Source organism: Xylona heveae (assembly GCF_001619985.1).
Source record: "Xylona heveae TC161 unplaced genomic scaffold L228scaffold_1, whole genome shotgun sequence".
In the NCBI taxonomy this organism is placed as follows: domain Eukaryota; kingdom Fungi; phylum Ascomycota; class Xylonomycetes; order Xylonales; family Xylonaceae; genus Xylona; species Xylona heveae.
The window spans coordinates 1592501-1614177 of record NW_017264193.1 but is presented as its reverse complement, the minus strand read 5'-3'; the positions used below and the strand labels follow the sequence as shown (position 1 = coordinate 1614177).

The following is a 21677-nucleotide window of genomic DNA, read 5'->3' as shown; positions in this document are numbered from 1 at the left end:
TAGGTATTCTCGTCTTGAATTTTGATTAAAAATGTTAATAATATTCTCAAATGCTCTTTCTTTGACAGTATCATCCGTGACATGTATGTGCTGTGGGTTTTTACGAGATATGGCTTCCTCTCACACTGTTCGTGGCTTCCGCTACTTCTGTGAAAGCTTCTTGTGTGGAGTGGGGGGAGGGGGCGCTCGATATGTACGATCTTTAATATTTCTCAGTGTCGCATCCAAGAAAAGGATTCTTTGCACTTTTGCTTGATTTGAGCTGCGAAAAGGCCCGTTTCCTCCTTCATTTCATGCTATTTAATGCTGATTACTGTGTTGCATGTGTGTTTTTCTAATACAATCGTAAGCCGGGAGAGTTACTCAAGTACAATGTACTCCTCCTCTTATTCGCATCAACGCTGGGGACCCCATATAGAGAGATGAATAGGAAAGGATGAGGGCAGAAAGATGGTGCAAGACAAGCAGCAATAGTGGTTTTTGACTTGCGTTGTGCACATCTATAGCTCCTTTCGTTCTGCCTTTCGTTTGTCTGCCTCCTTGTTCTTGAAGGGAAACCCACTCGTCCGCTTGTCTGCTCCAGTCTTTCTGCTGATTCGACCATTGCTACTTGCAAACAGCACACACCAGAGCGCAATAGCTGCGAAAAGGGCATACACGACGGTGCTCAACGCATACGAAGCTTGTCCGTCGGCAGTCCAGCGGGTATAGCCGTAAAATGCGGCAGCGGCGTGGTAGAAGCCCGTAATTGTAAGGGTGGGTAGCGCGTAGGGCGCCTTGGGATCTTCAGGATTCGTACTTGTTCCTGCTGTGGCAGCTTTAGAGCACAAAAGAAGAAGGGGTTCGTTGATTAGCTTTACGTTGCGTAGGAAAAAAATTTTGTTGCATGAAGGAACACGGAGAGAACGTTTTAAAACGCAAAGTGCAATCGTGGGATAGGGTATAGATGGGGCAAGGTAGGATAAATGGGAGGCATTGGAGCGAATGTGTTCTGCCCAGCAAGATTGGAGTAGAGCGGTAGCAGAAAGAAAAAAAAAAAGGAGAAAATCGTGAAGGGGGCTTACTCTCTGAGAAACTGGACGTCAATGGCACTGAGCCCGTTAAGAGGATCGTCAGCACGCCGACAGTCAGGAGGGCCATGCCGAGAGCGCGACAAAAGTATGCTTCAAGAACTGAAATTCCATATCTTCTGTTAGCAACCTCATTTTGATATCATAATGGGATGTCGATGTGGAATTTTCTTCTTCGAAGAATCTTACCCGTCGGCTCGCGGACCTCGGTAGACAGCATAGTGACGATCAACGTCGGCGACACGAGCAATGGCGTGGCCTGGAGACCCAGCCATGCTGCAGTGCCGTAGGTGTAGTAGTAAAAAACCTGCCGAAAGAAATTCAGTGTCAGCTCTAGAGGAACATGCGAGTGCTGGTGATTCTGGGGGCAATTCAGCTAGCTTAGAGACGAAACGCCGACGTGCTGCGTAGCAACCGTCGGAGTAGGCACTTATAGTGGCTATATGAGTGGGTAGCTTACATCCATTTTGTGATGCGTGTGGGATTCGTTGATACACTAAGGAGTAGGGAAGGCAGGATAGAGAAAGAAGTTCGATGAGAATTGGAAGACAAAAGAAGATGAGCTTCGGGACTCTAGGAGGAAGCTTAGAAAGAAGATGGGTAGCTATGACGAAAAGGCGGTTAAATAAAGCGAGACCTTTCCGTAGCATTTACCTTTGATGCAGTTCCTGGCTAGAGGAATTCCAAGGCACACACGACCAGCCCAGTTGATCCGTGCTCTCAGACCCTGACGTAAATCCCGTCTACCGAGACGCGGGGGGAGAAGGGCGAGTCATGTTCGCCTGGTTTGCGTGGCGTACCGTACTACCGTCCTACTTCTCATATGGTGCACCCCACCAATCAATTTGATGCTTTCCAACGCAACTGACCTGCCAGTAGATCTTGTCTAAATGTACAAAACTTTAACATTGTAGTATATATGCATGGTATCAACTCCGTCATGAATATCTCATCAGCGCGGGCGGCGGCTAGTAATAACCACGCCAAAAATTTTCCATCTTCCCAAAATGCAACAAGCCAGGTAAGAGCATGTGGATATGCACATGCAATCAAACGACATTGTAACGTCCACTTGCAGGCGCTCTGGCTTCGCTGTCCATGGCAGCAGTCGTACCTTCCTTGAGCAATCTCATCAGCTCTCTCATAGCATTGGTGACCACCAGTTCCGTATCGCCTTCCACAAGAATATACAGCTTGGGGTTCTCCCCGGCTTGTGGCTCTTTGCCTGGCCCATAGAAGCTGCCCTTCGTGGTAATCGACGTGCCAGTGGCCTCGAGGATCTTCGCAACATTTGTGCGATTCGTGACGGCCCAACGGGCCTTCTCTGTAGAGCTGTTAGTAAGACTGTTCTGATCTCGGAATGGCAACTGTTGTCAGGGGAGGAGCACTCACGTGGGAAGTCATTAATCTCCAGAGTAGCGTGGAATGCACCAGCATCGGGGCCCTTGTTGTCGATTGGTACGCCAGTCCGCATCTGCCCAGTCTTGCTAAGACGCGAATGGATATCAGCGACGGCTTGACCGACACGATCGAGAGGGTTGTTCGAAGACCCTGCACGGGGGGCTGCTTCCGTCTTATGCACCGTGATCTTGTCCAAATCGATACCCTTCGGTACGCCAGTGGTAGTGGGAGCAGCAGCAGCCGGCGCAGCCGGCGCCTGTGCTGCTGCTGCAGACTTGACGACAAATTCTTCCTCTTTGGTTTCCTCTTTTTCTTCTTCCTCGCCTTCCTCGCCAGTTTTGTATGTCTTGCGCTCTCGATTGCGTGCAGCATCACGTTCCTGGTCGAGGCGCTCAAGACCTTTACCACCGAATCCAGAGCCACTAGCCTTCTCCTTTCCGGCCTTTACTTTCTCGATGAAGGAATCAACGAGGTTCTGAACCGGCGCTGGGACATCTTGACCACTCTGTTTCAGAGCTTTAGCGATATCTACAGAGTACCGCTCCTGTTCAGGCGTAATAAATGTGACAGCCGTTCCGGTGTTGCCGGCTCTACCCGTCCGACCTGCTCGATGGACATAATCTTCGAGATGGTTCGGTGCGTCATAATTAACCACCAGTTTAAGCTGCTTGACATCCAACCCACGCGCGGCGACCGATGTGGCAACCAATATGGGAACAACTCCAGCTTTGAAGTCCGAAATGGTAGAGTCACGATCGATCTGATCCTTACCACCATGAATTGACATGCACGGATACCCTTTGCGCATAAGATCTCGCAGCAAGCTATCGGCAGATTCCTGACGATCGACGAATATAAGGGTCCTGGCATCTTCATCTGCATCATAGAGCTCGCCGAGAAGTTCGAGCAAACGAATGAATTTTGTATCCTCAGCACGAACTTCAACCATTTGCGTAATCTCTGGTGCAACGACGCTGCGACCGCCGACGATAATCTCAACCGGTTTCGCTAACGTTTTGCGAGCCAAAGCTTCCATTTGACGAGGGAAAGTAGCTGAGAAGAGCACTGTCTGCTTGTCCGGTCGAATGTTTGCTAGAATCTTCATGACTTGGGGCTCAAACCCCATATCAAACATTCGGTCTGCTTCGTCAAGCACGACGTAGGTGACGCGTCGTAGATTTGTCACCCTTCCTGAGTTTGCTGCCAGCAAATCAATCATTCGACCAGGCGTGCAAACGATAATTTCGGCTCCCCGTTTGAGGTCCGCTATCTGATCCTTAATGGGTGCACCGCCGTATGCGCACACGGCTCGAAGGTTTAGCGCCTTGAGGAAAGGTCGGCAGTCCCGATGAATCTGAGTCGCTAACTCTCGCGTGGGAGTCATAACTAAAGCCACAGGTCCCTCGAGCGATTCCAATGGCCGTTGATCCTTGATATGTCTGAACATGGGCAGAAGAAAGGCAACAGTTTTTCCAGAACCAGTTTTCGCTACACCAATCACGTCTCTCCCTGACATGATAGCCGGCACCGCCTGGGATTGGATCGAGGTCGGTTTGTCGTAACCTAGCCTATGGATAACGTCCAATGACTGCACGCCAAGGCCAAACTGAGACCATTTCTGAACAGGCTTTGGCACATCGACTCCTCGCACTTTGATGCCATCTAGCTCAAGTCTCAAGTCTGCGACCTCCGCTTCGTTCAGCTCGGCAAGCTCAGAGGGCTCGCTGTAGAAGCTCTTCCGGAAAGATTCATAATCAACTTTGTCATGGTTGACAGTTGGAATGTCCTTCTTCTTCCTTGCTTGTTTGGCCATTGCTAAAATATCGTCTGGGTCGGCATCCACAGCACTGAGGTCAACGTCATCATCGCCAAACATTGCCTCTGGCTCTTGCAATTTACCCTTGGAAAGAGTTTTCGGTTTGGGACCTTTACGAGCTTCCCCAAGTTCAGACATGAAAGCATCGAGAGGATCAATTTCCTCCTCTTCCTCTTCAGCAGCGGGCTGCGCCTCAGCATCCGTCATGGTGACTTCACCATTAGTTTCCGCAAGCTCAGCTGCAGAACTGTCGCCCGACTGGTAAGCACGATTCTGATTTTGTAACCTCTCTTCGCGCTTTTCGGCAGCTGCACGGGCCGCTGCTGCGGCCTCCTCCTCGTTTCCAGCATCCTGCATACCAATGTCCTCGTCATCTTCGTCTTCAGCGTCCACGCCGTTAGCCATCACGGTATCTTCATTGTCCTCCTCACCTCCAGGAGGTGGGGTCGGAAGCTTTTCCAGCTTCTTGCGCGTAGATTCTTCCTCGCCAAAGTCCAGAGTCCGCTTTGGGGCAGCCTTTCCACCTTCAGGACCTAATTTTGTACCAAAACCGAACTTGCCAACGTTTCCGCGACCCTTTAGAGACAGGGATGTGCCGGTTTCTGGCGATTGGTCAGCCAATCTCAACATCTCCTCTGTAGAATATTTAATCAACTTACTAGGGGCGCCACCTGGAGCAGCATTAGTAGTTTCGTTAGCCTTAACACTGGAAGCTGCAGAGATCAAGTTTGTAGATGGCTTAGGAGGTTGAGGAAGGGCCACATCCTCTCCAAGCGCAGCTGCTCCCGACGATGATGCATTTGCCTTCTTGGCTATTGCTTTGGGGTCAAACTTTCCAGCGTAAGGGGCAGGCGCCGCGGAATCAATCGGGGTCGTGGGCGAGATAGGAGTCGCCGTGGTGGTGGGAGGTGCTGTCGCCTTTTTATCCATCTCCTCAAGGAGACTCCGAGCACCACCAGCAGCTTCTAACTCCTTTTGCTTTCGGTCTCGCTCGGCTGCCTGCTTTTTCTTCCATGCTTCCAATTTCGCCAACCGTTCGGCCTTCTTCTCCTCTTCTGTCGGCTTCGTAGGCGTCGGGGGACGGGATGACTGTAGAGCAAATGAATACATCTGAAGCTTGCTAGAAGGCAAAGGGGCTAAACATACATCTCTGTTCTTCACGCTTGATGTTAGACTCGGAGCCCTCTCTTTGCTATCCTCCCGTCTAGCCTTGCGTCTAGAGTCAGCAGAATCATCGCGGCGTCGCCGCGCTCTTTCACGGGAATCATCTCGCCTATCGCGATAGTCTCTTTCTCGGCTTCGATAACGGCGGTCCCTGCCTACATCTCGGTCCCGCGAGCGTCTCCTTTCGCGAGAACGATCTCGCCGACTGGGGCGATAACTATCCTCATCACGGCGGTCACGCCAGTCTAGGGAGCGATCTCTGCGGCGGGAATCACGGTCTCTATAACGTCGCTGTTGTGACATGAGGTTAGTGAAATTGTGTCTGTGTTGGGAAAGTCCAGAGGGACCAACATCAGGGCTTCTTGACCGGCTGCGGCGTCTGTAATGTTTCCCATCATCCCTTCGATCTCTTTCGTAACGGTCATCGCCCCGCTGGCTTCTCTTTCCTGCAGGCGAAGGTGAGCGAGAGTCCGCGCGGCGGGCCATGTTCCCGAACTGAATCGGTGAGTGAGCGTTACTTCAGTGATCCGGCGTCTGTCTCGCGGACTTCTTGGCCCACTTGAAGGCTGCTGTGAGTTTTAAGTTCAGAAGCTTCACTTCAAGTTACGAGCTATGCAGATCAAGACACGGTGCGAATTTCGAATGCGTTCCCGGTACATTCGCGCGGGCTCCTGACGGAAAAGCTCCCACGTTAGAATGTGATACTGAATGGCCAAACTGCGTCAACGCCTCGGACAACATTTGAGAGTTATTGGGGACGATAAAATGCCACCGTACTATTACATAAGCAGCACGGCTGTTCCTTTGAAAGCTGAAAAAGGCTTAGCTCCTAGAATTACGTTTGTGTGGGACTCCCTTGCTTGTGCTTGGACAATACCGCATTTGGAAAGGGCCGGACGTAAGGTCATCCGTTACTTCGGGGTACTGCGCAGTCCAAAATACGTGGGTGAAGCTTTAGGTAGCTGGATTTCTCTTGCCGACTGCTCGTACCCGCTGCAGGAACCACCACCATTACCAGGCTCACCAGCCTCCCCAGCTGCGCTCGCAAGATCAGTCTCCCCTTTTTTGACAAGCATACCGACAAGCTTCTTGCAATCTCTTTGCAATCTCTCGCGCTACAATTCTATTGTTCTCGAGAGCTTATTTTGCAAAGATGATCGGACCTACAGCACGCGTATGTGTGCGAGGCCTGAGGATTAACGTCACCAAAACAACTCGGATCGCGCAGCTGCTTCAGAATCCAAAGCGTGTCCAGGGCGTGTCAACCACCTTTTCTGGCCCACAAACCGCAAAATGGAGTCCTCTGAGCATTCGGCTCCAATCGCAAGCTATTCGATCTTTTGCTACAGCGACAGCAAAACCAAAGGCTTCGAAGAAAAAGACAACAACAAGCAAGAAGACCAAGAAAACAAAGGCCAAGCCGAAAGCGAAGAGTGGTCGTTCGAAGAAGGTATTGACCGAGGAACAAAAGCTTGAAGCACAGAAGAAGAAGGAAAGGGCGCAAATTCGCCAATTGAAAGCTACCGCGCTCGAAGGACCAAAGCCTCTCCCCGAGACCGCTTTCATGGTTTTGAATATTGAGATGAGCGAGGGCGGTAAAGGACTTCGTGCAAGCGAAGCTGGTGAGAGATATAGGTCTTTCTCACCAGAGGAGCGTGAGGTGAGTCCTGATAGTATTCCGAGAAAATCTGTGCTGAAATTCGACTGACGGAAAATACGAAGCGATATGACCGCATTGCCGAGAAGAACAAGGCAAATAACGAAGCCGCTCTCAAGAAATGGATTGAGTCTCACACACCTGAGGAGATCCAGACCGCCAACCGTGCTCGGAGAGTTCTTAGTCGGCGTCTAAAGAACAAAAAGATTCCAATTCTCAAGGATGATCGGCAGGTCAAACCTCCTCCCAACCATTACACGCTGTTTTTCAAGGAGAAGTACAACAGCACCGAGCTTCAAAGCTCTTCATTCACAGAGAGAGGGTTGGCTATTGCCAAGGCATGGAAGGAATTACCTCAGAGTGAAAAACAGGTAAATCTTCAGCACATCTCTTAAACATATGGTATACTAAAGGGAGTCTATCTACAGAAATACATCCAGCAGGCAGAAGCCGAGAAAGAAAAATATCAGAAGGAGTTCAAGGATGTCTACGGCCGCGAAGCCGGATCCAAGGCTCCCGCGCTTACTTAGAGATTGAATCTTTCACACCTGGTTCTTTAAAAGATTCCCGGCGATTAGCGGAATTTGGCAAATGCAACTTCCATGAATGGCAAGCGTTTACGCCATGAGCATTTTCCTGCCCTTCTCAATTCCCAATTTCCAGCGCTTTCTCCTCGGTGTTGAGCTCAGCTAATGCAGGATATCATCTTACTTGCCCCGTTAAGGACCTGTTTGCTTCTTTCTCGGGTTTGTGCCACCAGTTTTGGACGGTGCCAGATCGCAAACTCGAATGTAGAGCATCAAAGGATTTTATGTGGTCGTTTCGACGTCGTCTTTGAGTGTTCACCATTCCCTTCCAAACGCCCCACTCTGACGCCTGTATTATAGCTGCTGTTCAGTAATGCAAAGTTTAGAGTCAGTAAGACTTGATCTTCCGGATTGAACAAACAATTTTCCTCTAACCGCCTAGAAGAATTTGACACCCTGTTGGTCTTCAGACCCGAATACCTGGGCCCTGCCCCGCTTGACCAGAAGATTAAGCGATTTCTGAAACAGGTCTGGGTCCATGCCATGAAATTCTAAGTCATGTCAGCCGCGTCGTACATGAATCACAGCTGCAGAATACTGGTGCAATAGAGAATATGCCTACCTTGTGAAGTAGTCATCTCACCCTCCATGAGCTCGTAAAACGTAAGAACCGTATTCTTCTGACCTGTATCATCGACCTAAGCCGCGAGAGTTGCGTCATCAGTGTATGCTATCCTGTGGTCGACAAACAGTAAATAAACATACCCAGCCTGCAATAAGTTCTGCCCATTCTTCGGGTCTCCTCCAATAAATCCATGCCAAGCTCTTATCTTTCGTGGAGATCCACTCTGCTCGGCCACCACCACCGCCTGCATCCTTGTTTGCCATCCAGTCTAGGACCGTTTGGGCATCGGCGAGGCTTAGTCTTCTGTTCAAAGCGTCATTCCTGAATAAAGGCGTGTCTATCGCATCAACCAATGATAGTCTCCAAGTCCTATGATATTTGCAGTACGATTGAATCAGACCCGACCATGCTTGTAGCTGCGCTTGGCGTGTCGTGGTGTTTGGCTGGAGCGTATAAAACGGTGGGAAATTATATAACGGAGGGTATGCAAAAGATGGTTGGTTCCCGGATGGCAGTGCATTTGCTGGCTCGATTCTTGTTGGTTCACTCAACCCTGTAGGCGGCAGAGTATAGCTTGTTGCAGTCGTCGCAGGAGCAAGGGAAGGCGTCAGTGACGATGCCATGATTTATCAGCAATGAGGTTGGTCATATGATGTTGAACCTGGTCTATTTGGAGATGCCAAGGAAGTGTAATCGCCTGAGCTATGTGTGGGAGATAATCATGTCATTGAATTTGGCAAAATGTTCAATTCGTATCAACCTTTGTAAGAGTCGTGCTCCAGCTAGCAAGAGATGTTTGACGTCGGAGGTCCAGTGTGGACTCCGTTGGTGAAGCGGTGGTAGCAACCGCGGGAGATTCCGTTCAGCCCTACGGACTGGCAGGGGTCCATCAATGAGTTGATACAATAATACCCTAGGTGGTATATTGCATGCCGACTGCTGAAGCCATAACTTAGGTAGGTGTCTAGATATTTTTGCAGCGACGAAGATGTAATATATATAAAGAGACTTTTAAATCGATGCGGCTTTGAAATATTATTACTCGTCTCGCATTTCTTGCCGCGTAAAAACATTCGCGGAAATAAATATCAAACCATGTGTAAAATTTCCCACGTATTACTTTTTATGGTTTTTTTTTTTTGCTTTTAATTTTCAGTTTTCCTCTTCTATTGTTTTCTTCCCAGCAGCAAAAAAAAGAAAAAAAAAAAAAAAAAGGATTAATCGCATTCAAACATTACAGTTGGTATAACACCATGCGATGCTTTGCGACAGTTAAATGTCGCACCAACAAAAGCAAGCTTGGAATGCGTGATATTTGCTTCGATTGAATTAGCATTAATATTTGATTAATGGACAAATGTCAAACCAACGCCAGTTTTGCAAGATTCATGCTCTCATAAATCATTATTGATGCCAAATAGTCTACAATCGCTTTACCGGAGACTCATCATGTCACCAAAAATTATCTTTACAATCTCATCGAACAAAGTAAACGCAAGATGAGTGCTGAAAAATGTCAGTACCTTTCTTCGATGTTGCTTCCTGAGTCGCACTTACTTTAGTCTGTGATTATTTAATGTAGCAAATATTTTCCTACTTGCTGCTTGCGCATTCGTCCGACCCACAACGTTTCCCGCAAGATCGGGGACTAAACTTGCGAGCATGAGACTGGCTCCCAGTTTGCTTCTCGTCTTCTCTGCTGAAGAGCGAGCTTGATTTCCCTTGCGCATTTCCCCACCAGGCCACATGGTATCCTTGACCAGGTTTATATATCTGAGGATTGCCTCTTCTTGTAAAAGTGTCTGCACATTTTCTCGGACTTTCTTTTCGATAGTTCCCCCAAGCAACTGATGAAGCACAACAACCACAGCGCGGCCACGAAGCCAGTTGTTTCCTTTATTGAGCTCAAAAATCTCAAGAAAAATGTCGCATATAGGCTTGACAAATGGCACGATTTCTCGATTCTCAAAGGCGTTCATTTCCTTCTCGGCTTCTTCGGCGGCAACTGGATCCCCGGAAACTGCCGAACTTGTTTGACTAAGTTGTGTCGTTGCGGCGCTGACTAGATTTTGGCCCGCAAGTGACAGCTGATCTAGCACTGGTATGTTGCCAAGAAAGTCTTCCATGCCGTCTGCAACGGAATTGTAAATTCTGGTGACAATGTCACCCTTTTGAGCTTCTTGACCTTCACCATCGGTGGGAATGATCGCCTGCTGTGACAGGAAGGCCCGCAGATCCCTGCTGCTGCAAACATCTGGCAACTGCAGCAGTTCCTACATCAAATGAGCTTGGGTTCTTCCAGTAGTAAATGGTTGCACTTACTCTGAGATAATGCTGAAGAGAGAGCCGCCGCTTGTGGAGGAAGTCTCTCTGTAGCTTCATCACCACCCGCCGTCTCGGGAAGTCGAGTTGTCGAACAGAAGGGTACTTTGCCCGGAGCCTTTGGTGAAGGCTGTGAAACTCGCTATAGCGTCGTGCAATGGCCCAAGTAGCTGCTGGCATCTTTTCTCCAGCATCGCGATGAACTTCAATAACATCTTTACAAGTCAGTTTCAAATCTATTAAGTGGGGAGAATTGTGGATCATACAGAGAGCATATTCTTTCCCTTCGTCATCCGTACCAACTACCACTGATTTAATTTCCACGCCCGAGCGACCATATAGACTATTATCGCTTTCCTGAACAATGTACTGCTGCCTTTGAAGAGTTTTGCGCTGTATCTCGCGTTCCAAACTGGCCCTTGATTTCCGCAGAATTCGCAGCTCAGCATTATTGTTAGTAAGTTCAGCCTTGCGCAACAATGAATCAATGATTGAATCTTGAGATGTAAGCTTTTCAATGTCCGAGGAAAGTGCAGTGATAGCCTCTGTCAAGCCAAGATCTCCTGGCGCAGCTTGTTGGATCTCTTCCTCCAAAGATTTCTCATTATCAGACTCCTCAGGCTCCTCATACTCGTCTGACAGAAAATTGCCTTCCTCAGGAAAGAGATCATCCTCGGAGAAAACCCCGAATCGTGACGGTTCGCTCACAAGCCCTAAGGAGGATATGTTTGGTCTGTTCTTGTCTTTTCTCGGACCAGTAGGTGCTACGGTTACACTATCCAGGCTATCGTTATCTTGAAACAAAGGCGCATTAGCTGGCGGAGGATCAAATAAAGATCCGCGAGAATCTTCCAAGCTTGGACGCTGCTCCATAATGTCATTCAGTGCAGCCTCCATAGCTTCGACCACCTTTTCATTGGCACCAGCACCTGAATCTTTCGTTCCCGCTTCTCTTTCGAAGCTGCTTCTTGAACGAGCAAGAGGGTCATTGTCATAATCATCGTCAAATAGAGGCGAAGAAGCTGTACTTTCGAGTGAACGCCGCGGAGGAGCCAGCTCCTCCGACAGCCTTGCGATAGCTGTTAAATCTGTTGATGAGAGTGCCTGGCGTTGAAGCTCTGAGCCCTTGCTATTCATCCTGGGCGGGACATTGGCCAGTGCTGAATACTTGGCTCCCGACATCCGCGTTGAGGTTCGAGGTGGAGGACTGGGTAAACGCGCGGGGGTAGAAATCGCTAGAGGGGTTGAGGATTCGTCTGATGTCAGATATTTGTAGTAAAGATCTGACTTCCTGAAATTTGGAAAATGACGACGCTCCATGTCTTCAAGGACTGCTGTTTGCGCGCGAAGGACAGCCCCACGAGCATCCTGGTACTGAGAAAGAGTGGCACGGCGTCCAGCAGCAAGGAATTTTCGTACGACCTCTCTCGTATAGTCGGGGACCTTCAACTCCGGTCGGGATAAATATCCCTCATTAATGAGGGCCAGGTCACTTCTATCGGTATCAGACCAGCTCTGGGGGTTGTTCGAGGTATCAGAAGATTCCAAGAGATCGTCTTCTAAAGGGTTTCGGAGGCCGTCAACCACGACCCAGAATTGCACAAGGCTCATTAAGCGTTGCCGGTCCATGTATTCCATGAAATATGAGCACCCAGCCGCGTCGCGTAACACTTCCACAAGTGATGCGCTTTCCAGACGAGAAGTAGTGAGAGTCTTTCTCAGACCTGGCCGAGCTGCTGGCCCAGCTGATCCCGTTCCCGCAGACAGCTGGGTTACTTTTTGATCTAACAGTCTCTTCCCAGTCTCCAGACGCCTGATATAAACCAAGTCCTGACCCTCAACCAGGGATTCGCGCTTCAGCTGGCGGGAAATCTCACTTCTGAAGCGTCGCGCATCCGATAAATTGTGACACTGCCGGATAGCCCGAATAAATTTCTCAAACTTCCGTTCGTTATCGCGAGGCGCTAATCTAGGGAAGGCAGTAGCCATCTTGGATTTGGGTGTAGGAGAAGCATGCTCATCTAGCGCGGCGCGCAGCCTCCGCACCGTTTTCCGGTCCTGCAACATAGTCCGGCCCTAATTGTCTATTAGATGGACCTTAATTATAATAGTGGAAAAGGAACTTACGTATGCTTCCATCATTTGATTCCAAGTATCTGGCTCCGACAGCATTTGCATGATTGGAAGCAGCAGTGCGCACGCGACAATTTCCCTGATCAGTACGAATACAGAACGACTTCGAATCATTTCTTCTGGCATCACTTGTGGTAAGATTGTCTCGACGACTTTTCGCAAGTGTTGTTGTTGTGCCAGCTGCGTATTTGAAAACAAGAGAGTTGCTGCCGGGTGAAGATTGCCATTTCGATACCTGGCAGCTATTGCTAGATCAAGCTCTTCAGACTCTGTCACATTCCGATTGAGATATTTGCCTCGTACAGTACGCTCCGCTTCACAAAAATCCTTGAAATGCGCCGTTATAATCGGCACGAACCGCGAGATAGCGACCTCGACAAGATCTATGGAGAAGAGTCTATCCCTGATGTTTACCAAAGCAGCACATGTGGCGCGGTCCACTTCATTTATAAAAGAGGGATCCTTGCTGATACTCCCATACCAGGAGGTGACGAAGTCGCGCAGTACCAGATCCAATAGGCTGTCAATCCCATCGGATATCACAAAGGATGATGGATATAAGGGTTTTCGTTTGTACGCGGATCTGAGCTTCAACGCTGCCACTTCTGCCGCCCATAGTTTTGAAGTGACGAACGCGACATGGGTCGTCCTGTACCTCGAGATTTTCCGCGGATATGATATTCCTCTCGAGGTGAGCAGAATTATCGCGATAAATCCGCCGATTGCTAGAGCGAAGCCAGCGACGAAAGCATGCGGAGTCCAGCGAAGTGTTGGAGCCCAGTGAACCGTGTATCCCCAAGCAATGAAGGTGACGACACCAGCGATGATGCCATCTCGACGACTCAGGATCATTGTATTCGGCGTTTCGAAAAATTTCGGCACTGCATGACGACTTTGATCGGGATTGCTCGCCGCTGGAAGTCCTTGCGCTTGTAATGTTGCCGTCTCCAGGGAGATGAGACGAGTTCACCGCCAACCTGCCATTTTAAACACCTAGATGGACAAACGATAACAACATCATTATCTTAGTCGTCGATGGATTGTCGTTTCCCGGTCTAAAGCTTCCCGGTTCTCGCTTAGATTGTTTCCTTCCCGCGACGCTTTCCTTCGGCTCCGTCTGGAGACTCCGATGGGTAACAAAATCACTTTTTATTTCTCCTCCCCTCTATTTACAAATTGATAGATTGGCCACCTCAAACATCGCATGAAGTAGGATGGAGGAGGCACAGCACCAGACAAAGCGCCAAAAGCGCGAGATCTACCGCAGTAGCCATAAAACTGAGGATGGCAGTGCAGAGCTCCCCCGCAAGAAATTCTATCGCCAACGAGCTCATGCGAATCCTTTTTCTGATCACCTTCTAGTATAGTAGGTTGCCCGGTCCCGAAATAATCACCACATTTGATGCAGAAATCAATTGGCTCATGTATTTGTTGAACCTGCAGTCCCGAATCTCCAGCATCGATGGATTGGTCAGAATACTATCCTGCCTTTGTACAATCCCAGCAAGCATCCGCCGCTGCTCCATCCGAGGAGCTCAGCTCTGGAGTCACATCTACAACCAATTCCATGACGAAGAGAGTCGAAGTAGCAGACATTGGATGCGGGTTTGGGGGTCTGTTGGTGGCTCTGGCACCGCGCATGCCTGATACGTTATTAGTTGGTATGACACTGTTCGAGATGGATTTCAGCGGCGCGCAGACCGGAGCATGCTGACTCAACGGTTGCTTTTAGGTATGGAGATTCGTACACAGGTCACGCAGTTTGTCCAAGACAGAATCAAGGCTCTGCGAAACCAGAACCCCGAGAATGGCGAATACCAAAACATCGCTTGCCTGCGAGCGAACACGATGAAGTTCCTCCCAAACTTTTTCGACAAGTCCCAACTCTCCAAAATATTTTTATGCTTTCCCGACCCGCATTTCAAAGCGAGGAAGCACAAGGCGAGAATTGTATCTACCACATTGAATTCAGAGTACGCGTATGTCATGCGACCGGGCGGGATTGTATATACAATTACGGACGTCGAAGACCTCCACAATTGGATGGTCCGGCATTTTGAGGCCCACCCTTCTTTTGAAAGATTGTCAAAGGAAGAGGAGACCGCAGATGAATGCGTTCAAGTAATGCAGGATGAAACCGAAGAAGGGAAAAAGGTGACACGGAATAATGGCAATAAATACACGGCTTGTTTCCGTAGGCTTGAGGATCCGCCGTGGCCATAGCCTCCGAATTGAAAGGGATCAGCCAGAATCACAGCAATTATACAAAAGCGGTCCGTGGATCAACCGAGGTGAGGAAAGCTTTTGCAAGCAATAAAGCAGATGGGAACAACTTCATCTCGAATATTCTCCTCTCTGCCTCTTCGGGCTGCGAAATATGACCAAAAAATTTCATTCAAAAAAAAAAAAAATTCGCTTCGCTGCATGTCATGATATTGACCCAACTCATCCAAATCCAAAACTGATATATACCGCTCCCCCTTTTGAAAGAATTCGGTCAAACATGGAGACAATATCCAAAACAAAAGAGAACAATCAAAGCAACATGAACCAAAACCGGCGCATGTACCTTGGTTGCCGGCATTGCGGAGCGTGTTAGAAGCCCGGTAAAAGCCTCCAAGAACTCCGGTCCCCTGTCCCATCGCTGACTATCGCTACATGAATTAAGAGAACAAAGGAAGGAAAATCATCTAAACTCCAGAGCTCCAAAACACCCGTGGTCCTCGACATGAGTGAGCTCAAGCTGCTGGAACCTGCCACGCCAAACGGTTAGTTATGCGAGGAAAGCGGTTAGAGGATGATAACATACTTTTCACTCTTGGCGTGAAAATAGATTCCGCTCACAGTGCCTGCTACCTGATTAAAGCAAATGTAATAAAATCCTTCGAAACTTGCTCCTGAAATAGTCCGTACGCGATGGTCCGGAACGAGGAAATACTCTTTCCATCTCATGAAGATGTTCTCCTTTTGAGCAAAATTCTTGAAAGTGAAGTCGGAGCGTCTGGCTTGTTTTGCCAATGGTCGAAAGGCAGGAAATCTCTGCCAATGTTGCATATCGACCTTTTCATTCGAACCCCATTCCGGATGCTTGGTATGGAAAGTATACTTGGTGCCGATGATTTCGCCCTCAAAATAGGTGGTCAGTGTCGGATGGTCTTCGGTGAGGCCTATTCAAAGGCGTTAGATATTGCGTCTGTGTAACACGAAGTCCTGCAAGAGCCCGACCTTGTATGCGCAAGTAGCCGCAGAGAAAGGATTCATTCATATCGACATGCTTGATCTCTACCTGTACGTCATATCGTTGACGGTCGGATTGTTGAGAGCCGTGAAACTTGCTGCCGGGACGAAGAAAAGACGACGAGGTACTCGGAATGAGCTTCCCTAACAGTGAATACTTATATACCAGGATTAACGGGGCATGGCCAAGTACTATACCCTGACGTTGGAGAATTCGGAACTCATGGAAGGCGTTGAAGACGGCGCCCCGCCAGTTGTGCCATAGGACTCCAAACTATCATCGTCCTTGGCTTCTTGAGACGTGTCGGCACCAATAGAACTAGTTGAATCTCCCGTAGAGCCATCAATAGTGGGACCATCGTCCTCAGTTTCCATTTTATTATCCAAATAAACGCGCCGAATCCGAATTCCATTGCTCGGCGAAGGATGATCCGCCTGCGGTCTTGTGTCCTGCTGAGAAGCTGTACCAGACAGCCTCTCCGTGTCGTCATGTTCGTGATTTGACCGATCGGCGGAAGGTATCCGTCGTCGACCAGCCCACGCCTCCTCAGGTGGGCAGGTTGGATGCGGTGACCGTTGCATCTGGGTATCAGACACAGGCGCGGTATGCGCCAGAACCTCACTCGGAGTCGGCATGAGCGCAAATGAAATGTTCAGCACATGAAACTTGGTGCGCTAAAGGTACAATTCCTTGACCGGGGAAAAGCAAAGGTGTAGGTTGATCAGGTCGAAGAGCTCGACGCAATGGAATTTGTGGGCATATCGGATTGACGGGTTCTCCATGCCATACATCCAGTGCTGGTTGCGCTTATCGAATTAGCGGGGGTCCCTCATTGGGGAAGGTGTGCTCGCTTGGGCTCTCTCGCCACCTTTTCCCGGTTCCTCTCCGCCTCTCGCTCCCCTCCGAGGCCTCCAGGCCTCGTCTCTGAGGCGGTGGTCGAGACGCCCGGAGAACTCACTCCACCATTTGCCTGACACCTTTACGTTTTCATCTAGGCTCGAGACCGTCACCGTTGCCCGGACGTCGACTTTGTACTTCAAGTTGATTTTAGTAATTTATCTAGAGTCATCTAAATTATGTTATTGATACAGCATTTTATGGCCGTTCATCAATTACTGACGCTTGATGACTGATAGGGACTTTGATTTGTTGACGCACGGACTCTATGACATATAGATCCAACAGTTGCTGCTAATAGTATAGGAAAAAGGGAATTTGATAGAACCCTCCTTAGTCTGCTGTTCAAAATTATACCAAGTTCAATCTCAACGGTGTCATAAAGACTTCCATCGCAAAAGCATGAGAGATTCTAGGACCATTTTGGCTGTTTTTATTTCCACTCGCAATGACAATTCTGTGTTTTCAAGCTCCGATATACTTCGAATGAAATCCATGATTAACTTTTTAAATCCGCTCAGGACACTGTAAACCCACAAAGAATTTCAATTTATCAGAGGAAAAGGAATAAAAGAAAAGTTAAAATAAGAGGCAATTCCGTCAACTCCTGCCATCGATAAAAATTCCGTTCCAAGAGCTTAGATTGGCTTGATCTACAGAAAAAGTTGTCAGTGTCAATCGCGATAGTCGGATCAGTGATTCAAACCTTGAAGTGCAAAGAAATTAATGAAAACACCAGCGCTTTGAGATCCTGAACGAGGTAGTAAAAGACGCGCAGCCCTTCAGGGTCGGCCGATTCAGTCACATCGACAAGCGATCCGATTTTCGCGGTCTGCTTTCCTTAGCCCGAGTCCCCATTGTCGCTTTCAAATATCAAATATACCTCAAATGAAATATGCTCGTTTCCCATCCGAATCTCGAGCTCTTGTCGTCCGTCTTTGTTTTTCTGGGGCCATTTGGCATCGTCCTCCCTAAGTATAATCAGCAGGCTAGCTGGAGAAGAGCGTGGAGCATGGCTGCCATTACTTCATAATTTCACTCTCCTTGATGATGCGCTTTATTTCGGCAATCACCAGGGAACTGACACACACTGTCTGGGTTTTAGCGATATTCGATGTCATCCGTTACAGAGAGACTCACTCTCTTTGCGGATCAGGGAATCATTCCGGTAGTTCGAGTTGTTGGCATATCGCGCCGAGGCGCTGCGGCCGTCGCCGAGGGCGCGGAAGTCGAATTCTATGGCAATTGTCAGCCGTAGTCTCTTCAAATTAAATATTGTCATCCTCTATTTACCTAAAAATTCATGTCCAAACCGCCCAGAATGTCCAGCGCTGGAGACAAACAGTCAGCAACTGGCAGACCTGGGCAGAGATGTTTCCTTACTAGTAGCGAACGTAGAAGGGCTCGTTTGATGCGCTCATGATGAGGGACGAGGGTTTTGACAGACAGTCAACTCGTAGAGTGACCTGTACTATGATGTTTCGTGGTTTGATAGGCTTCGGTGGGGTGTTGCTACAAGGTACGAAGTTACGACGTAGAGAACATCACGACCAAGCTAATCCTCGCTAAACATGGCACGCACTTTGGGACAAGTGTGAACTTCCCGACTCCTGGTGGAGGATCGAGACGTTGTTGTCAGGTAGCTTCAGGTCGCCAGCTGTTGAGACTCTGTTCTCTAGAAGCCAATTTGTCTCCATTCTCGCTCTGCGGACTGTCTAAAGCCGCATACTGATTACTAGCACCGATCCCTTATTCCCCTCCCAGGAGGCAGCGGAGCTATCGGACCAACCAGCTACCATACTCCGCGCGTCCTAAGGGGTCCGCTGATTCGACGATCATATTCTGAAGGACCTATATCGTTATTGTTCATAACGCAGAGGATCGAATCCTCAAATTACCTTCCACTATGGCATCATTCCTGGACCATGCGTACAGCTTGGTGCACATGGATAATGCGGCCGATCAGCCCACTGTCCAAGAGTTGAAGACCCAATTGGAGAAAGGGAACGATGAAACGAAGCTGGATACGATGAAGCGGATTCTGACCATCATGCTTAACGGCGATCCCATGCCTCAACTCCTGATGCATATTATCAGATTCGTCATGCCTTCAAAGAGCAAGTCGTTGAAGAAGCTGCTATACTTCTATTACGAAATATGTCCGAAGTTGGATGCGACTGGGAAGTTGAAGCAGGAAATGATTTTGGTCTGGTATGATCTGATGCGTCCCTTCCCAACATGCTTCAGGGTTATACTAATCAATTATATCAACAGCAACGGCATCAGAAATGACCTTCAACATCCCAACGAATACATCAGGGGTAACACCCTCCGTTTCCTTTCCAAGCTCCGGGAACCCGAATTAATCGAACCATTAATATCTTCTGCTCGAGCGTGTTTGGAACATCGCCACGCATATGTGCGGAAGAATGCAGTATTCGCCATTTCGTCTGTATACCAGCATTCAGAAGCTCTTATTCCCGATGCGCCGGAGCTCCTTCAAACATTCCTCGAAGGTGAAACAGACCACACCTGCAAACGCAATGCTTTCGCTGCATTGACAGCTATTAGCCACCAAAAAGCCTTCGAATATCTCAGCACTGTTTTTGAGGGCATCGCAAATGCAGACGAGCTCTTGCAACTTGTTGAACTTGAGTTCATCCGGAAGGATGCTGTGCAAAGCCCTCAGAACAAGGTACGCAATGGCAAAGGCTGGGAAAGACAAAGAGACCCAATACGCTGATAGTATATAGGCACGTTACCTGAGATTGATTTTCGATCTTCTTGAGGCTGGGGCCACGACTGTGGTCTACGAAGCGGCCTCGTCTTTAACTGCCCTTACGAACAATCCCGTAGCTGTTAAGGCAGCTGCCTCGAAGTTTATTGAGCTTAGCATTAAGGAAGCAGACAACAATGTCAAACTGATCGTGCTTGACCGGGTTGATCAGCTGCGGCAAAAGAATGAGGGCGTTTTGGATGATCTGACGATGGAGATTTTGCGGGTTCTCTCTAGCCCCGATATTGATGTCAGACGGAAAGCACTCTCCATCGCCCTTGAAATGGTCTCAAGCAGAAATGTTGAGGAAGTTGTCATGTTGTTGAAGAAAGAGCTCTCAAAAACAGTCGATGAGCAGTATGAGAAGGTGAGTTTTTGCGATGGCATCAAGGAAGTGAATTGAAGCTGATCAATACGAAGAACAACGAGTACAGGCAACTTCTCATCCACTCTATCCACCAATGTGCTATCAAGTTCTCCGAAGTGGCCGCCAGTGTCGTGGGTCTGCTCATGGACTTCATTGCCGACCTCAACAATACTTCTGCTGTCGATGTCATTACATTTGTGAAAGAGGTGGTCGAAAAGTTCCCCCAGCTCCGACCCTCGATTGTCGAACGCCTTGTTCAAACTCTTGGTGAAGTTCGTGCCGGAAAGGTATACAGAGGCGCGCTCTGGATTGTTGGAGAATATTCGCTTGAGGCAGACGACATTCGAGAGGCGTGGAAACGCATCCGCGCTAGCTTGGGAGAGATTCCAATTCTGGCCTCTGAACAGCGACTACTTGATGAGGCCCAGAATGAAGATGGCGAGACCAAGGAGCAACTCAACGGTCATGCCAAACCTTCTGCGCCTACTGGATCTCGCAGAGTACTTGCCGATGGCACGTACGCTTCAGAGAGTGCGTTGACTAGTGAGTCGGCTACGGCTGCAAGATTGGAAGCCGTCAAAGCGGCACAGAAGCCCCCATTAAGGCAATTGATCCTTGATGGAGATTACTTCCTTGCAACCGTGCTTTCGTCCACATTGACGAAATTGGTTATGCGGCACTCTGAGATCTCTCAGGACGCTGCGCGAACAAACGCGCTCAGGGCTGAGGCTATGCTTATTATGATCTCTATCATTCGTGTTGGTCAATCTCAATTCGTCAAAGCTCCTATCGATGAAGATTCCGTGGACAGAATCATGTCATGTATCCGCTCGCTTGCCGAGTTTGCTGAGAAGAAAGAACTTGAGACTATCTTTTTGAATGATACGAGGAAAGCATTCCGAGACATGATTCAAGTTGAGGACAAGAAACGCGCTGCTAAGGAGGCTGATGAGAGAGCCAAGAGCGCCATTCAAGTAGACGACGTATTGAATATTCGACAGCTGACCAAAAAGACAACGGTTGATGGTGCGGACGAAATTGAATTAGATCTTGAAAAAGCAACCGGGGGTGATTCTACTGTGGAGGACTTATCTTCGAAGTTGAGCAGAGTCGTTCAGCTCACCGGTTTCTCAGATGCAGTCTACGTTGAGGCCTACGTCAAAGTCCATCAATTCGATATTGTCCTTGATGTTCTTCTGGTTAACCAGACAACGGACACTCTTCAGAACTTATCGGTTGAATTCGCCACGCTAGGTGACCTGAAGGTTGTGGAGCGCCCGACCACGCAGAATCTTGGCCCGCATGATTTCCTCAATGTCCAGGCCACTATTCGAGTTTCATCCACAGATACCGGCGTCATCTTTGGAAATGTTGTCTATGATGGCCCAAGTTCGACTGAAAGCTACGTCGTCATCTTAAGCGACGTGCATGTCGATATCATGGACTATATCCAGCCGGCCACATGCACTGAGACGCAGTTCCGCACAATGTGGACTGAATTTGAATGGGAGAACAAGGTTAACATCAACTCTAAGGCTAAGTCTCTAAGAGATTTCCTGTCACAACTGATGGCATCCACCAACATGAACTGTCTCACTCCTGAAGCATCGTTGCAAGGCGACTGCCAGTTCCTGAGCGCAAATCTTTACGCCCGCAGTGTTTTTGGTAAACCAACCCCCCCCCC

General features: G+C 48.7%; 9 protein-coding genes across 9 annotated transcripts in view; 3 read left to right on the top strand and 6 right to left on the bottom strand.

The window, feature by feature from the left end:
* Positions 1-226: 226 nt before the first annotated feature.
* L228DRAFT_11537 (hypothetical protein) lies at positions 227-1827 on the bottom strand. The gene is made up of 4 exons (XM_018328939.1): positions 1531-1827; positions 1260-1377; positions 1065-1172; positions 227-817 (listed from the first exon to the last, which is right to left on the bottom strand). The coding sequence occupies exons 1-4, from the start codon at positions 1534-1536 to the stop codon at positions 501-503; spliced, it is 549 nt and encodes a 182-aa protein (XP_018191944.1). The 5' UTR covers positions 1537-1827; the 3' UTR covers positions 227-500.
* Positions 1828-2119: 292 nt separating this feature from the next.
* On the bottom strand, positions 2120-5937 carry L228DRAFT_264790 (P-loop containing nucleoside triphosphate hydrolase protein; the record flags this gene model as incomplete). Its single annotated transcript, XM_018334614.1, has 5 exons — positions 2120-2394; positions 2463-4889; positions 4947-5376; positions 5434-5742; positions 5803-5937. The coding sequence occupies 5 exons, from the start codon at positions 5935-5937 to the stop codon at positions 2120-2122; spliced, it is 3576 nt and encodes a 1191-aa protein (XP_018191943.1).
* Positions 5938-6498: 561 nt separating this feature from the next.
* L228DRAFT_279596 (hypothetical protein) lies at positions 6499-8127 on the top strand. The gene is made up of 3 exons (XM_018335696.1): positions 6499-7111; positions 7174-7479; positions 7537-8127. The coding sequence occupies exons 1-3, from the start codon at positions 6605-6607 to the stop codon at positions 7636-7638; spliced, it is 915 nt and encodes a 304-aa protein (XP_018191942.1). The 5' UTR covers positions 6499-6604; the 3' UTR covers positions 7639-8127.
* L228DRAFT_11492 (putative ESCRT-II complex component) lies at positions 8035-8962 on the bottom strand. The gene is made up of 3 exons (XM_018328936.1): positions 8401-8962; positions 8258-8333; positions 8035-8186 (listed from the first exon to the last, which is right to left on the bottom strand). The coding sequence occupies exons 1-3, from the start codon at positions 8881-8883 to the stop codon at positions 8074-8076; spliced, it is 672 nt and encodes a 223-aa protein (XP_018191941.1). The 5' UTR covers positions 8884-8962; the 3' UTR covers positions 8035-8073.
* A 604-nt stretch (positions 8963-9566) lies between these two features.
* On the bottom strand, positions 9567-13762 carry L228DRAFT_216608 (hypothetical protein). Its single transcript, XM_018330123.1, has 5 exons — positions 12710-13762; positions 10849-12658; positions 10583-10797; positions 9818-10533; positions 9567-9766 (listed from the first exon to the last, which is right to left on the bottom strand). The coding sequence occupies exons 1-5, from the start codon at positions 13565-13567 to the stop codon at positions 9694-9696; spliced, it is 3672 nt and encodes a 1223-aa protein (XP_018191940.1). The 5' UTR covers positions 13568-13762; the 3' UTR covers positions 9567-9693.
* A 167-nt stretch (positions 13763-13929) lies between these two features.
* On the top strand, positions 13930-14938 carry L228DRAFT_252028 (putative t-RNA methyltransferase; the record flags this gene model as incomplete). The annotated part of the gene is made up of 3 exons (XM_018333663.1): positions 13930-14081; positions 14159-14376; positions 14448-14938. 3 exons carry the CDS (start codon positions 13930-13932, stop codon positions 14936-14938), a joined length of 861 nt encoding a protein of 286 aa, XP_018191939.1.
* Positions 14939-15505: 567 nt separating this feature from the next.
* L228DRAFT_207002 (hypothetical protein) lies at positions 15506-16064 on the bottom strand (the record flags this gene model as incomplete). Its single annotated transcript, XM_018329701.1, has 2 exons — positions 15506-15882; positions 15941-16064. Coding segments are annotated over 2 exons (501 nt in total), but the record flags the coding sequence as incomplete, so codon positions are not given.
* Positions 16065-17104: 1040 nt separating this feature from the next.
* On the bottom strand, positions 17105-18352 carry L228DRAFT_242847 (Mago nashi protein). The gene is made up of 7 exons (XM_018331546.1): positions 18234-18352; positions 18144-18181; positions 17991-18086; positions 17877-17940; positions 17734-17821; positions 17557-17682; positions 17105-17503 (listed from the first exon to the last, which is right to left on the bottom strand). The coding sequence occupies exons 1-7, from the start codon at positions 18269-18271 to the stop codon at positions 17489-17491; spliced, it is 465 nt and encodes a 154-aa protein (XP_018191937.1). The 5' UTR covers positions 18272-18352; the 3' UTR covers positions 17105-17488.
* Positions 18353-18472: 120 nt separating this feature from the next.
* Positions 18473-21677, top strand: part of L228DRAFT_242846 (coatomer subunit beta-like protein) — a 3763-nt gene continuing 558 nt past the window's right edge. Inside the window, exons 1-4 of the mRNA XM_018331545.1 lie at positions 18473-19061; positions 19125-19545; positions 19604-19993; positions 20047-21658. Coding sequence (XP_018191936.1) covers positions 18757-19061; positions 19125-19545; positions 19604-19993; positions 20047-21658 — 2728 coding nt within the window. The 5' untranslated portion in view covers positions 18473-18756. The remainder of the gene's footprint in view (positions 19062-19124; positions 19546-19603; positions 19994-20046; positions 21659-21677) is intronic.